The sequence below is a fragment of the Trichosurus vulpecula genome, chromosome 3 (genome assembly GCF_011100635.1).
Source record: "Trichosurus vulpecula isolate mTriVul1 chromosome 3, mTriVul1.pri, whole genome shotgun sequence".
Taxonomy (NCBI): domain Eukaryota; kingdom Metazoa; phylum Chordata; class Mammalia; order Diprotodontia; family Phalangeridae; genus Trichosurus; species Trichosurus vulpecula.
The window spans coordinates 42236499-42251612 of NC_050575.1; the positions used below are offsets into that span (position 1 = coordinate 42236499).

Here is a 15114-nt window from a genome sequence, read left to right on the forward strand (position 1 = left end):
TTATGTTTTACACAGCCTCAACTGGGAACTCACATCTGCTAAGCAATCCCACCATATGTGCCTTATCAACTCACTATCTCACTTTCTACAACTGCTGTTCCAAACACTGTTATCTCTCCTCAAATGTCCCATGCCTCCCCCTCATGCCACCTTCTCTGCTAAGAAACCTGCTTCCTAATTAGCACAAAAAATGAAAGCAAAAAACAGAAAAAAAAAACTGAGGCCATTTGCTGTGAATCCCTTTTCTTCCCTATTCCTTATCTCATATCATTCATATTGCCATCTGCCACTATTTCCTTCTTCACCCTGTCTCATAGATAAGGTGGCTTTATTCCTCACTAAGTCAAACCTTTTACCTGATTAAGCAATCCTTTTCCATCTCTTCTCCTCCAAAAGACTGCCCCTCTGCTATCCCTGCTCTATCACTTCTTTTCTTTTTTTAAATTTAATTTTAATGTTAGTTTTCAACATTTACTCTTGTAAGATTTTGAGTTCTGAAATTTCCACCCCCCAAGATAGCAGGAAATCTGATATAGGCTATACATGTACAATCATATTATAAACATATGTCCTACATTAGTCATGTTATGAAAGAAGAATCAGAACAAAAGGGGAAAACTATGAGAAAGAAAAACCAACAACCAAAAACAACAGTATAGTACGCTTCAATCTGTATTCAGACTCTATAGTTCTTTCTCTGGATGTGGACAGCATTTTACATCATGAATCTTTTGGAATTGTCTTAGATCATTGTATTGCTGAGAAGAGCTAAGTCTAACAAAATTGGTCATCGCCCAATGTTGCTGTTACTGTGTACACTGTTCTCCTGCTTCTACTCACTTCACTCAGCATCAGTTCATACAAGTCTTTCCAGGTTTTTCTGAAATCCACCTGCTCACCATTTCTCATAGCACAATAGTATTCTACTACATTCATATACCACAACTTGTTCAGCCATTCCCCAATTGATGGGCATCCCTTCAATACCCAGTTCTTGGCCACCACAAAAAGAGCTGCTATAAATATTTTTGTGCATGTGGGTCCTTTCCCCCTTTTTAATTATCTCTTTGAGATACAGACCTGGTAGTGGTATTGTTGGTCTAACACTTCTTTTCAATCTCTCCTTGTCTGATGGTTCGTTCCCTACTACCTACAAGCATGCAATGTCTCCCCTATCCTCAAAAAATACTCATTTGATCCTTCCATTCCCACTTACTATCATATATATCTCTTGTGGCCTTTGTGGCTAAGCTCTTTGAAAAGGTCATCTATATGTGCCTCTAGTTTCTTTCCTCTCATTCTCTTCTGAACCTATTATAACCCAGTTTCTGAGCTTATCATTCCATTGAAAACTGCTCTCTCCAAAGTTACAAATGATCTCTTAGCTACCAATGTGATGACAATTTGCCAATATGCTACCTATCCTGCCTCAACTTCTCTGCTGATCTTACATCTCCAACTACCTCTCAAACTGGATATCTAGTAAACATCTTAAACTCAGTATGTTCAAAACCAAACTCATTACCTTTTTTCATAAACCCCAAGTTCCTTCTAAATTCTCTATTTCCTAACTTGTTGTCTAGGGTAGGACCATCCTCCTAGTCTATCAGGCTCTCAACCTAGGTGTTGTCTTTGACCCCTCACCATCTCTCCACTTCCCATTCCCATCCAAATCCAATCTGTTGCCAAGGCCTGTTGATTTCACCTTTGCAACTAATCTTGAATATGCCCCCTTCTCTCCTCTCACAGTATCACCACTGCGGTGCAAGCCCTCATCACCTCACACCTGAACTATTGCATTAGCCTGCTGGTGGGTCTGCCTGTCTCAAGTCCTTCTCCACTCTAATCCACCCTCCATTCAGCTATCAAAATCATTTTCCTATAGCACAGGTGTGACCATATCACTCTCCCTACTCATTAGACCCTAATGGCTCTCTATTTCCTCTAGGACCAAATACAAAATCCTTTATTTGGAATTCAAAGTTCATCATAACCTAACCCCTCCTACCTTTCCAGCCTCCTTACATCTTACTCCTCTCTGTGTACTCTTTGATCCAGTGATACTAGCTTCCCAGTTGTTTCATGATTAAGAGGCATCATCTCTTTGTTGTTTAGTTGTTTTCAGTTGTGTCCAAATCCCTTTCGGGATTTTCTTGGCAAAGATACTGGAATAGTGTGCCATTTCCTTATTCGGCTCATTAAACAGATGAAGAAACTCAGGTAAACAGGGTTAAGTGAGCCAGGGTCACATGGCTAGTAAATGTCTGAGGCAAGATTTGAACTCAGATCTTCCTGACTCCAGGCCTAGAACTCTATCCAATGTACCACCTAGCTGTCTCCATCTCTGTTTACTACTTACGCTATATGTATCTTGTTTGTACATATTTATTTGCTTATTGTTTCTCATTAAATTGTGAGCTCCTTGAGGGCAATATCTGTCTTTTGTCCCTTTTTGTATCCATAGAACTTAACACATGCCTGGCACATAAAGTGCTTAAAAATGTTTATTGATTGATTTTTTACTCTTCCTCACACAAAACAGGAAGTCTTTACGCTTGTGATGCTCTTTCCTAGAATGCAGTTCTTCTTCACTTGTGCCTCTTAGAATCCTTAGTTTCCTGTTAAACTCAGCACAAAGACTACCACTTACACAAAGTCTTCCTATTGAATCCAGCTGCTAGTGTCATCCTCCAAATTAGCATGTATTTATTTTATAATAGAGATAAGTACATGTAGTTTAATATAAACTCCTTGAGGGCAGAGATGGTTTCATCTTTCCTTGTATCCTCAGACAGTGCATGGAACATAGTTGACATACAGTAAATGCTTGTTGATGACAAGTCACTTGCTTACATGATATATAATATGGTATATTTAATGATATGTCCCTAAAGATTTTTTGACAGTGTAGCTAAATTATAAGCTAATTTAAGGAGAATAAAGGAAGCAGTCTACAAAATCACAAAATTATAGTAATAGAATATATATTATTTCAATTCAATAAAACAAACATTTGTAAAGAATCTAAGGGTTTGTATAATCTTCAATGTAAGGAATTAGGTCCTTATTAATTGAAAATATCTATAACGTCATAAAAACTCCAATACTCCCAAACTCCTCCAGTCCCTGATATCTTACCAGGAGAACACTGAAATCCGTCTCCATTGTAGCCAGGTTGGCAGTGGCAAGAGAAGGAGCCAGGGATATTATGGCAGGTAGCAGCAGGGTGACATCTTTCTTCCATACATTCATCAACATCTTCAGACATCAGGAATGGGAAGGAGCAAAGAGAAGAGGAAAGAAAATCATGACTTCATTGTACATTGTTTGCATGATCATTCTAGTACTGGAAAGGACCTTAGAGACCAACTTCAACTACTTTATCTCATAGTGGGGGGAAAGTGTGGCCCAGTTTTTTGCCCAAGGTCACGTAAGTAGTAAACTAATCTAAGTGACCCCAATATATACAGACCTGGTTTGGAAGGGAAGCAAATAATCTTTTATATAGCATCTCCTTTGTGCCAGGCACTATGATAAGTGCTTTACAAATATTATTTTATTTGATCCTCACAACAAGCCTTGGAGATAGGTGCTGTAATTATCACCATTTTACAGATGAGGAAACTGAGGCAGACAGAAGTTAAGTGACTTGCCCCAGGGTCACATAGTTGGAAATGTCTGAAGCTGGATCTGTCAGGTCTTCCTGACTATAGGCCCTTACTCTATCCACTGCACTAACTAGCTGCTTCATGGAACCATAAATTTCAGAGTTCCTTAAGAAATATGATTTTAAAGACTCTAAAGTAACTGGCAGGAGTTATTTTAAGGTAGACTTAATATTGTTCCTAGAGAAAGAAAAGTTTTAACATGCTGTATAAGAAAGTTTAATTCATGAGAAATCAGAGATTGGCAGAGAATTATGAGGACACCGTAGTTATGAGGACCAGATTGCATTGTTGGCGGAGTTGTGAACTAAGGCCTCATTTCTCAAACATATAGCAAACTGAGTCAAATTTATGAAAGTAAGAGCCATTCCACAAGTGATAAAGGATCAAAAGATATGTTTTCAGATGAAGTAATAGGAGCTATCTACAGCCATATGAAACAAATACTCTATTGACTGGAGATATGCAAATTGAAACAATTCTGAGGTAGTACCTCATACTTATCAAATTGATTAACAGGACAGAAAAAGTAGATGAGACATGTTGGAGGGGATTTGGGAAAAATGAGACATTAATACACTGTGGAGTTGTGAACTGATTCAACCATTCTGTAGAACAATTTGTAACTATGTCCAAAGGGCTATAAAACCATGCATCCCCTTTGTCCTAGCAATGTCACTACTAGATCTGTATCCTAAAAGAGATAAAAAACAAAAAGGAAAGGGACCTACATGTACAAAAATATTTATAGCAGCTCTTTTCTGGGGGCAAAGAATTAGAAATTGACGGAGTGGCCATCAATTGGGGAGTGGTTGAACAAACTGTGGTATGTGATTATGATGGAATACCATTGTAGTATAAGAAATGATGAGCAGGATGCTCTCAGGAAAACCTGGATAGACTTGCATGGGCTGATGCAAAGTGAAATGTTCTGTGTACAAAGTAACAGCAATATTGTAAGATGATCAGCCATGAATGTCTTAGCTATTCTCAGCAATACAACTATCCAAGACAATTCTGAAGGACTTATGATGAAGAATGGTATCCATCCTCAAAGAAAGAACTGATGGTGTCTGAACACAGACTGAAACACACTTTTTTTTAAAAAAATCTTTCTTCATTTTTCTTGAGTTTTTTTGTCTGTTTTCTTTCACAACATGACTATTATGGATATGTTTTGCACATATATAACCTATATTATATTGCTTGCCTTCTCAATGAGGGAAGTGTTGGGAGGGAGGAAGAGGGAGAATTTGGAACTCAATGTTTTAAAAAAAACAAACGTTAAAATTGTTTTTATATGCAACTGGGGAAAAATAAAATACTAAATAAAGATAAAAATAAATTTATTTTTATCTCCTTAATGTCTTTCTTATTTGTTTTGCAGTTCAATTTATCTGGCTCTGGGAGGGGGTAAATTGAGGTTGCCCATTAGTATAGTTTCACTGCCTATTTTGTCCTGCAACTCATTTAAATTTTCCTTTAAAAATGTGGATATATGCCATTTGCTCATTTTCCAGATTGTTTCTTGACTTTGTATTTTATATTAAGTTTCTGCTCTGTTACCAGGGTCTTCAGGCTTTTTTGCACTACTGTTTTCAGAGCTAGTCTGCAGATTTTGAAGTTTTTGGTGCATCTTAAGATGGTGTGATTCAGGGAGAGGTATGGTCGCTGCTCTGTTGCAACCATAATTGACACCGCTCTACAGGGCCCCTGCTCTCTTGCTACCAAAAGTGATTCTGCTCCTCTGGGTCCCTACTCCATTGAGACAGCAAGTGATCTTTTCTGCCCTGGAAATGTGAGCCAGAAGTGGACTGGAGTTGCTAAACTCCAAACATCCAGTGGTAGCACAGGGGTCCTCTGTAGTCTCTTTCTGACCACTTGCCCAATCTCCTTACCATCTCTGACTTGAGAATGTCAAAAGCTGCTGCTGTTGCTACTTCCAAGGTCCACAGCTTGTGTTGCTGCTGTATGTGTTCTAAGCCAGTCCCCACCCCAGGGTCACTCTCTGACTTCCTAAGTTCTCTTAGGCAGGAAAAATGTCTCTCCCTGAAGTTTTGTTGGCTTTTCCTTTTCAGATTTCGATTTGAGGCATTATCTTAAAATTGCTTTCAGGGGAATGTTGGGTAAGCTCTATCATCTTGGCTCCACCCCTAGAAGTCCTCAGATTTTTCCTATGATAGAAAATTCACTTTTCATCAGTCTTTACTTCCTCCAGTGGCTTCTGGAGTACAGAAGTCCCTCCATATGGATGGCAGTCCTTTTTGCTGCAGACTTGATGGACACACACATACACCCATACACCCCTCCTCCCCCACAATTGAAATCTTGCCCCATGTCCCTTAATTTCTCAGTTCTCTAGCTGATCTCTTTTGTAACAAAGAGTGCTGCAGCACTGTTGTCCAACCTACAGCAAGCTTCCACCTTTTATTTGTTTCATGGCATGAGAACAGGGAGTGAGCAGAGCTGAATTCTGTTGCAAGCCCCTGGGCTAGTTTCTGCAGACCTACCAGAGTGTGCTAGCAGGTGGGGCAGGGGTTGCTGAGTGAGAAGCCTTCTCTGCTGTTAGTTCATTAGGTATTACCTTGTTAGGGATATTGGTGTCTTAGACCATGAACATAGCTAAAATTTCTTTATCTCTTTATTCTCCTATTTTGGAGAAGCTTAAGAAGTTAGAAAGATATGAGAAAATGTTTAGTCCTAAATTCATGTGAAATGGAATAGTGACTCCAACAGTTTTTTTAAAAATCTTATTGCTTATACAATAAAGACCAAAATCCTCTCCCCGGCATTTAACACCCTTTACAATCTCACATCTCCCTATCTTTCCAACCCTATATCTCCTATTACTTACTTTAACCAACCCTAGGCTCCAGGCAAACTGGAACATTCTTTGTCTTCCTCCCCAACACAGACTCTCTTCTTTTGCTCATGCTGTTCCCAATACTTGAAATGACAACTTCTCTCACCCCTTTTTTGTCTGTTCATCCTTCAAAGTTCATCTCAAATTCTACTTCCTTCTTCTCTGATTCTCTCTGTATCTATTGCTTTTTCCTCTTAAGACATTATATAGCATTTTATTTCATACCTGTCTAATGCATTTATCTTATAATATTGTATATGTGTTAGTCCCGTTTCCCTGTTAGATTATAGGCTCTATGAGGGCAGGGATCACATTTTATCCAAACTTTGTTTCATCATTCAGTTCTTAACATAATGCTTTGCATACAGTTAGGAGTTTAACAAATATATGTTGAATTGAATTGTTGAACCAAATTGAGGAGAAAGAGGCAAAAAACAAATAAGTTCCTATTTGATTTTTCATACAGTAGCATTAACAAAATATCAGTTAGTAGGACAAACCAACTTCCTACACCTTCTAAATCAGTTATGCTCATAATGATGATTATAGTGGACTACAGAATCTAAGATAGATTAAACTCTTCTCTATTTACTAAGTCTGGAAAGTACAGTGTCATATTTCAGAAAAACTTAGAATAAGAATTAAATTAAATGAAAAAATATTCTTCTGGCATACCAGAAATCTTAATTATTAACCCAGAACCATAGAATTATGAGAGCTATAAAGAATCACAGATGTTATCCCAATTCTAATTCAGTATTTTAATAAGAATACTATCAACACTGTCAGCAAATAGTCATCTATTCTTTGCTTTAATATCTCCAAATGATAGGGAACCCACTACCTCCTAAGGCAATCCATTACAATTTCTTAGAACATTCCACAAAATTATACAATAATTATTGGTAATTAATGAAAATAGGATACTACTTGAATGGAAGAAACCCCTGAATTATGAGCCTTCTCAAAAAAATCTCAAAATGGATGTATTGGGTACTTTTGTGGAATTGCTTCTTTCTCTCTCTCTCCCTCTCTCCCCCTCCCCCTCTTTCACTTCTATTATAAGAGAAAGTAGGAGAGACAGGTATATTTGGAAATGAAGGTAACATAAAAGCAAGATGTAAATAAAAATTTTAAAACAAAATAAAGTAAGAAAGCTCTCAAACTCTCATTAACTAGTTACCTGCTTTTCACCATAAGGTCTCCCCCTACCATCCCCCCACAAACCCTGGAAATAATTATTTGTAGACCTCAAAAGCTGAGATAATAAAAACCAAATGTCAGTTAATGAGAAGGAAATTAAAGATATTCCCAATACAGAGGCTGGTAGCAAGGCAAAGACAGGAAGTAGGATCTTCTGTGACAAGAGATGTCTCTTTTGCTTCTGAGAAGCATTTCTTGTGGCTGATTTTCAGTCATGTAGGTCCCTACAGCTCACAGTGTGAAGAATTCTGATACCAGTGAACTATTTTCCTCTTAGGGGTTGTTATACTCAAAGTCTGAAGGGAATTATGTCATGGATCATGGAAAAATGGATAAAAGGTAGTGGAGAGGCAGATTTGTGCTTTCCAGCACTTTGTTCCTACTGGAAGACTTCATACAAGGATTACATGACCAGTTGTTGTATGTGTGGAGGGAATTATTAACCAGGTGCTTGTATTTTCTCATCCCCCCCCCAACCCCCGCCTTCTGAGGTTCCTTCTAACTTGGACAGTCTGTGCTAGCCAGAAATTGTTTTGTATGATTTAGGAACAGAAATTCTCCCAGATACGTTTTATTTAGTATACACATCCCGTAGATAAGGAAAGTTATGGTCCTGATTCATTAGATCAATTGCTAAATCTGTTCCTACAGGACAGATTAGAGCAAAGCTTTTTAACTCTTTTCTCCCCCTTATGAATTACTTTCCAACTTCTGTTGACTCTATCCTCTAAATTTCTGCCCTCTGTTAGAATGTCATTGCCATAATTTGGGTTTAGACCTTCCTTACAATCAATCCCCTTATGGATTATACTCAGTTTTGCTGGGTAGGTGATTCTTGGTTGTAATCCTAGCTGCTTTGTCCTCCAGAATATCATATTCTAAGCCCTCTGATCCTTTAATGTAGAAGCTGCTACATCTTGTGTCATCTTGACTGTGGCTCCAGCCTTATTTGACTCAGGCTCCATATTGTTTCTTTCTGGATGCTTATAATATTTTCTCTTTGACTTGGGATCTCTAGACTTTGGCTATAATATTCTTGATATTTTTCATTTGGGGATCTCTTTCAGGAGAATCAGTGGATTCCTTTCAATGACTATTTTGCCCTCTGGTTCTGGGACATCAGTGAAGTTTTCCTTGATAATTTCTTGAAAGATGGTGTCTAGACTTTTTTGATCATGGTTTTCAGGTATTCCAATAATTTTTAAACCATCTCTCCTGGATTTATTTTCCAGGTCGGTTCTTTTTCCAATGAAATTTCACATTGTCTTCTATTTTTTAATTCTTTTGATTTTGATTGTTTCTTGATATCTCATGAAGTCATTAGCTTCCACTTGCCCAATTCTAATTTTTAAGGAATTATTTTCTTCAGTGAAGTTTTGTACCTCCTTTTCCCTTCGGCAAATTCTATTTTTAAGGAGTCCTGTTTTCAGTGAATTTCTGTCCATCTTTCCCCCTTTAACCAGTCTTACTTTTTAAGGAGTTCTCTTCAGTGAATTATTGCACATCTTCTTTCATTTGGCTAATTCTGCTTTTCAAGGCATTCTTTTCTTCATTGCATTTTTGTGTCTCTTTTACCATTTGACCTGTTCTTTTTTTTTAATTAAGATTTTTTATTTTTAGTTTACAACCCTCAGTTCTGCATGATTTTGAGTTCCAGATTTTCTTCCCCAACCCCCCCTCCCCAAGACAGCATGGAATCCAACATATCTTCTACATATAACTTCGCATTAAACTTATTTACACAATAGTCAAGTTGTAAAGAAGAATTATGACCAATGGAATGAATCATGAGAAAGATGAAACAAAACCTAAAAAACCAAAACCAAAACAAAAGAGAAAAAAGAACAAAAGAAAAAAAAGGAGAGCAAACAGTTTGCCTCAATCTGCATTCAGACTCCATAGTTCTTTCTCTGGATGTAGATAGCTCTCTCCGTCATGAGTCCTTTGGAGTTGTCTTTGAACCTTGTATTGCTGAGAAGAGCCAAGTCCATCATAGTTAGTCATCATATAATCAATATATCTGTGGTTGTGCATAATGCTCTCCTAGTTCTGCCCTGCTCACTCAGCATTATATCATGTAGGTTTTTTCAGGTTATTATAAAGTCCGTATCTTCCCCATTTCTTACAGCACAATAGTATTCCATTACATTCATATACCACAACTTGTTCTGTTTTTTAAGGTGTTTTTTCTTCAGCATTTTTGTGTCCACTTTACCAAGCTGTTGGCTCTTTTTTCATGATTATCTTGCATTACTCTCATTTCTTTCCCCATTTTTTTCTCTACCCCTCTTACTTGATTTTTAAAATCCTTTTTTGAGCTCTTCTAGGAATTATTTTTGGGCCTGATGCCAAATCACACTTTTCTTTGAGGCTTTGAATGTAGCAGTTTAGACTTTGTTTATCTTCTTCTGAGTTTGCATTTTGATCCTCCTCTTTACCATAGTAACTTACTATGGTCAAGATCTTTTTCTGCTGTTTGCTCATTTTTCCAGCCTATATCTTGACTCTTCATGTTAATGTGAGACTCTGCTCCCAGGGTGGAAGATGCACTGTCCCAAGCTTTAGATTTTTTGTGCAGCTATTTTCAGAGCTAATTTTGGGGACCTATAAGTTTTCAGTACTTCCAAGGTGGTATGATTTAAGGAGAGGTGTGGTTACTACTCTCCTGGCCTGTGCTCTGGTCTATGAGTGACCACAAGTACTTTTTTCAGCCTTGGAACTGTGATGAGGGGTCTCTACTCCACTATGGCTGCAAGCCCTAGTGTGTTAGTTAGTGGTCCTCCTTGTGCTAGGACTGCAACCCACGACTGCAAGCCAAATCTGAGTATGGGCAATGCAACAGGATTGTGCCCCAAGTGCCAGCAAAAGGACTCTTATAATCTCCTTCTGACCAGTTATCTGACCACCTTAGTCTCTGTGGGCCGAGAGCTCCAGAAGTTGAAACTGCCACCACTAATTCAGTTGCTGCCCTGCTCCCCCCAACATACACAATGCCTACTCCAGTTTGCTGGTGCAGTCAAGTGCTGGACTGAACCCCACTTTCGCCTCCGTGCAACAGACCTATCTTTAACTATATCTATCTATCTGCAACTAGAAAGTAGGAATATATAACTTATAGACCAATAACATGAATAAGAGAAGGTCCATAAGCTAGAGAATATAGCAAATTTCCAAACACTTAACAAGAGTGTTTTATTTATCTTTTGTCAATGGTAACAAAACAAAAAAACGAAGCTCATATAAAATGTAAAACACAACTTTTAACTATCATGTACCAAGAACTTTTAAGTTACACAAACAGCTGGGTTTGAAAAAAACACCTCAGTCTCTGCCAACTAACCTTATTTTCATTTCTATTCTGCTCATAAAAAACCCTAATAAAGTGGGATCTCTGTCTATGGTAAAAATTTGTATAAGGAAACAAAATCATCTAGACATTACAAATAAGGTTTGTATACAAAAAGGCAGAAAGTAAAAATATTACTTTCTTGCAGTAGTTTTGATTTGCCTGTGCTTACCAGTACATTCATGTCCATTGCCAATATAACCAGGAAGGCAAATACAGCTATAAGAACTGCCTCCATGGTAAATACACTGGGCCCTTTCCACAGGAGCACAATTGTGACTGCCATCTTCACAAGGATTGGATGGTGGAGCAATTACTGAGAAAAGAAAAGTATATCAAGTTACATTAGGCAGTTATGGTCTAACTCTGAAGATTAGTTTTTCTTGATTCGAGTTCATTAGTCTGTAAAGCACTTTTAACTCCTAGAGAAAAAGTGTGATGCATAATCCTACTATTACTGTATCAAACATGGTACCCAGTGTTTTGATTTTGGATCCTTATATGCTCCTTTCTCATGCCTGTGAAAGTTCACTTTCAGGGGAAGAGGAGGTAAGGAAACAATAATTTATTAAGCACCTACCATGTGCCAGGCCCTGTGCTAAGCACTTTATGAATATTTTTTCATTTGATCCTCACAAAACTCTGGGAGATAGGTGGTATTATTATCCCTATTTTACAGATGGAGAAACTAAGACAAATTAAATGATTTGCCCAGGGACACACAGCTAGACCTAATTTGAATTCATTTCTTCCTCATTCCAAGCCTAGTGCTCTATCTACTTCATCTAGTTGCCTTCAGCTTATATCTTTAGGTATAATTAAGGTCTAATTAAGGTCATAATTAAGACATAATTACTTCTGACAAATAAGAATATTTTGCATCTGTGCCACAAAACTCTGCTAACATTAATATTGCCCCAAAATGTTTCTCTTCTTAGAAATGTAATTTGACTTCATAAACAAGTTAAGTTTCGAACTTTAGAAACCAACTTGTTTCTGTTTTAATGCTATTCCTCCTCAATGGAACTTTTGTCTTGAACTATAGCAAGGATATATCTATAATGAATTGAGATCCTTAGATAAATGGGACAATATTTTTAAATTATGGACTTAACTTCATTTTCATTTGAGGAATTCTTAATCTTGGTCTATAGAGGTGGTTATCTATTACAAAAGAAGTTACTATAGATTCAGGTAACATGGTTGTATCAGATGACCAGGTACTAAGACAGTTAGATAAGTTAGCTAAGTTAGATAAAAGAGTTAAGTTAGATAAATGGTCTTCCTTCAATAATTCAGTTTCTAAAGCATGTAGTTAGAAAAATTATAATATTAGAGTATAATCCCAATTTTTAATAATTTCAATGTAAATTGCACAAGTGTATTGCAGAGAAATTAGCAGAGCTCTATAGAGTAAACTGCTAGAGAGAAAATAATTAAAAACCAAGGCCAATCCTTATTTTTGGCCAAAAAGAAGCAAAATTCAAAAATTATTGTGGACTTACAAATACAAGTGTGTTTATCTTCTGCAAATCCATAACCACTCTGGCACTCACACCTGTAGTTCCCTGGCAAGTTGACACACACAGAATTCTGACCACATAGGTGGGAACCTGTTGCACATTCATTTATATCTAAATAAAAGAAAGTGAAAAAATTTCAATTAAATTAAATTAAAATAAATTAAAAACTTTTAACCTTTAATTTGATTTTATCAAGAAGATCCTTTTTCAACAATCTGGCTAGCAGCTGCTGTGAGCGTGTAAAACCAACAACAACCAGCTCACAGAATGCTGCAAGCCCAGGTTCTTTTTATCTGCTTCACTAAGGAAAGCAACATTAAGGGGTTAACAATCTAAATTTAATCCAGCATACAAATATCATTCACTTTGTTCAGGGGAAAAAGCCAGCACCCTGAACTTCAGAGCAAATACAATAAAATTACAAACAGACCCAATACAATTCAGTTACCAAGAAAACCATCAACATCTGAGTTCAGCCGGAAGGCCCTTAGAGTGGTTGCCCAGAATCCCTGAGCCTCCAGGAGTGAGAGCCTTAAGCAAATAAATCTGTCCTCTCTTTTTATACAGTTTCAGACATCATCAAAGGTCATCTGAGAGACCAGAACTTAGGCTCTTACTATTGGCTCTGGAGTTAGCACCTCCCTTCATTGGCCCCACCTGAAGCCCCACCTTTGTTACCAATTCACACCCACATAGGCCTAGCACCTAATAGATAGGGGTTTGTGGCCTGGGGTTTAGCAGCTAGTAAGGCTCAATCAAAGACACCCAACTTAACTGATATTACAGATTCCTAGCATTAATTAATATTTTAATTGAATTGAATAATCCCAGGAAAGATAAATTATTTATAAAAGTTAGAAAGGGTGAATTTTTTAAGAATAAAATAATTAGAAAGAAATGTGTTTTAAAAATAAATTAAATATTTGAATTTGTTTTATGAAGAATTTCTCTCTCCTGTCCTGCTTCACTTTCTCAACTATCATCATACTGGAAATTCTTTTATAGTTTTAACATTTTTCAAATACTGTGCAGCATGTCAGAAATACATGGTACATATGTAAAGATTTTAATTTTTAAAATGAATAGGACATGGACTATAGCTGTTGGAATGTAACAGATGTGTGGATGTTAAGAGACACTGAAAACTTTTTTTGTTGATCAGTCTAAAAGGTCCATAAAATAGTTTTTAAAAATACATCACTTCAAGCTCAAATAATTCAGGAGTCTCAATGAATAGCAGATGTTCCATTTTCATAGCATCCAGCCAAAAATAATCTCCCAAAACTTTTCACCTAAATACTGTCCACAGAATATTTTGTCCTTAAAAGAATTGTTCTTGGCTCAACAACACAGGACCACACAACATTGTTGCTTTTGTTGAGCGGAGGCAAATACAAAGAAAAAAACATGTTTGCATCTACAAAACACAAAGCCAAATGAACAGATAAAGAATCCCTCACCAAAACAATTTCTTCCATCTCCTTGGTAGCCAGTTGTACATTCACATGAATAGGTTAGTCCTGTTCCCACCAGACATCGAGCTGTGGTATCACATGCATGGCTTCCATCATAGCAAGGATTTATCACCAATGGATTTATATCCTCTAAACAGCAGATGGAGGAAAAAAACAACTCTAGCTTGACTATAATCCCAATTCAATTACTGCACTCATTAAGAAGCCATCTTTGGTCTCCCTCATTCAGTGCTTTACTTTCTCCCACCTCTGAATAATAATTTGGTTTCCTTGGTACTTTCAATAAAGGTACTATTTTGTAATAGTACTATGTTTATTGTGAAGTTAAGACAAATAAATAATAGATAAATGACCTAAATACTACTCACAAAAAGTTAAAAAAATTTAGGGCAAGGTCTTTATAGTAGATCTATGATTAATTTACAAGTATATGGGAGAGAATCATACATGATAAAAAGTTATGGATAGTGTGTAATCTGGATTCACATTAAATGAGATCATGGATTCATTGCAGTATCCAAACAAGTGTTATATATATCTCTACTAGATTGTAAGCTCCATGATGAAGGCACTATATCTTATTAAATGTATTTATTTTTTTTAGTGTATAGAACACTGGTCTACACATTAGTTAAGTTGAAGTAAGTTAAGTAAATGTTTCTTAAATAGATTACAATACGGATTAAAAGGTTAAAAGAGATAAAGATGGAGTTGAAGAAATGAAATCTATGTGTCTTTAGAAAGGAATGCTTCTAATTCCAAGTTCCAGAGCATACAAGGGATACTATTTGCACATTTCCATAATGTGACATTAACTCCATGTGTGTCTTACCCATTTAATTTTAATACCACAGAAGTTACGCCTCTCCCCCACCTCCCATGAGTCTTTGAATGGCCTTTCTCTTCTATCAGGTGTATATTTAGGGAACATGAACTCACTTCAGTGTTCAGAACTAATGAAAAATATCTACTTCAAAGTCAAACATCAATGACTTTGGAGATACATATAATGAAGATTGATGTTTTCTTAACAGAACCT

General features: G+C 36.8%; 1 protein-coding gene across 1 annotated transcript in view; it reads right to left on the reverse strand.

The window, feature by feature from the left end:
- The window catches only part of NID2 (nidogen 2), a 143038-nt gene that overhangs the window by 41438 nt on the left and 86486 nt on the right, over positions 1 to 15114 (reverse strand). Inside the window, exons 9-12 of the mRNA XM_036750336.1 lie at positions 14061 to 14204; positions 12583 to 12711; positions 11250 to 11393; positions 3139 to 3258 (exon numbers count right to left, since the gene is read on the reverse strand). Of these exons, the coding sequence (XP_036606231.1) occupies positions 3139 to 3258; positions 11250 to 11393; positions 12583 to 12711; positions 14061 to 14204 (537 nt within the window). The remainder of the gene's footprint in view (positions 1 to 3138; positions 3259 to 11249; positions 11394 to 12582; positions 12712 to 14060; positions 14205 to 15114) is intronic.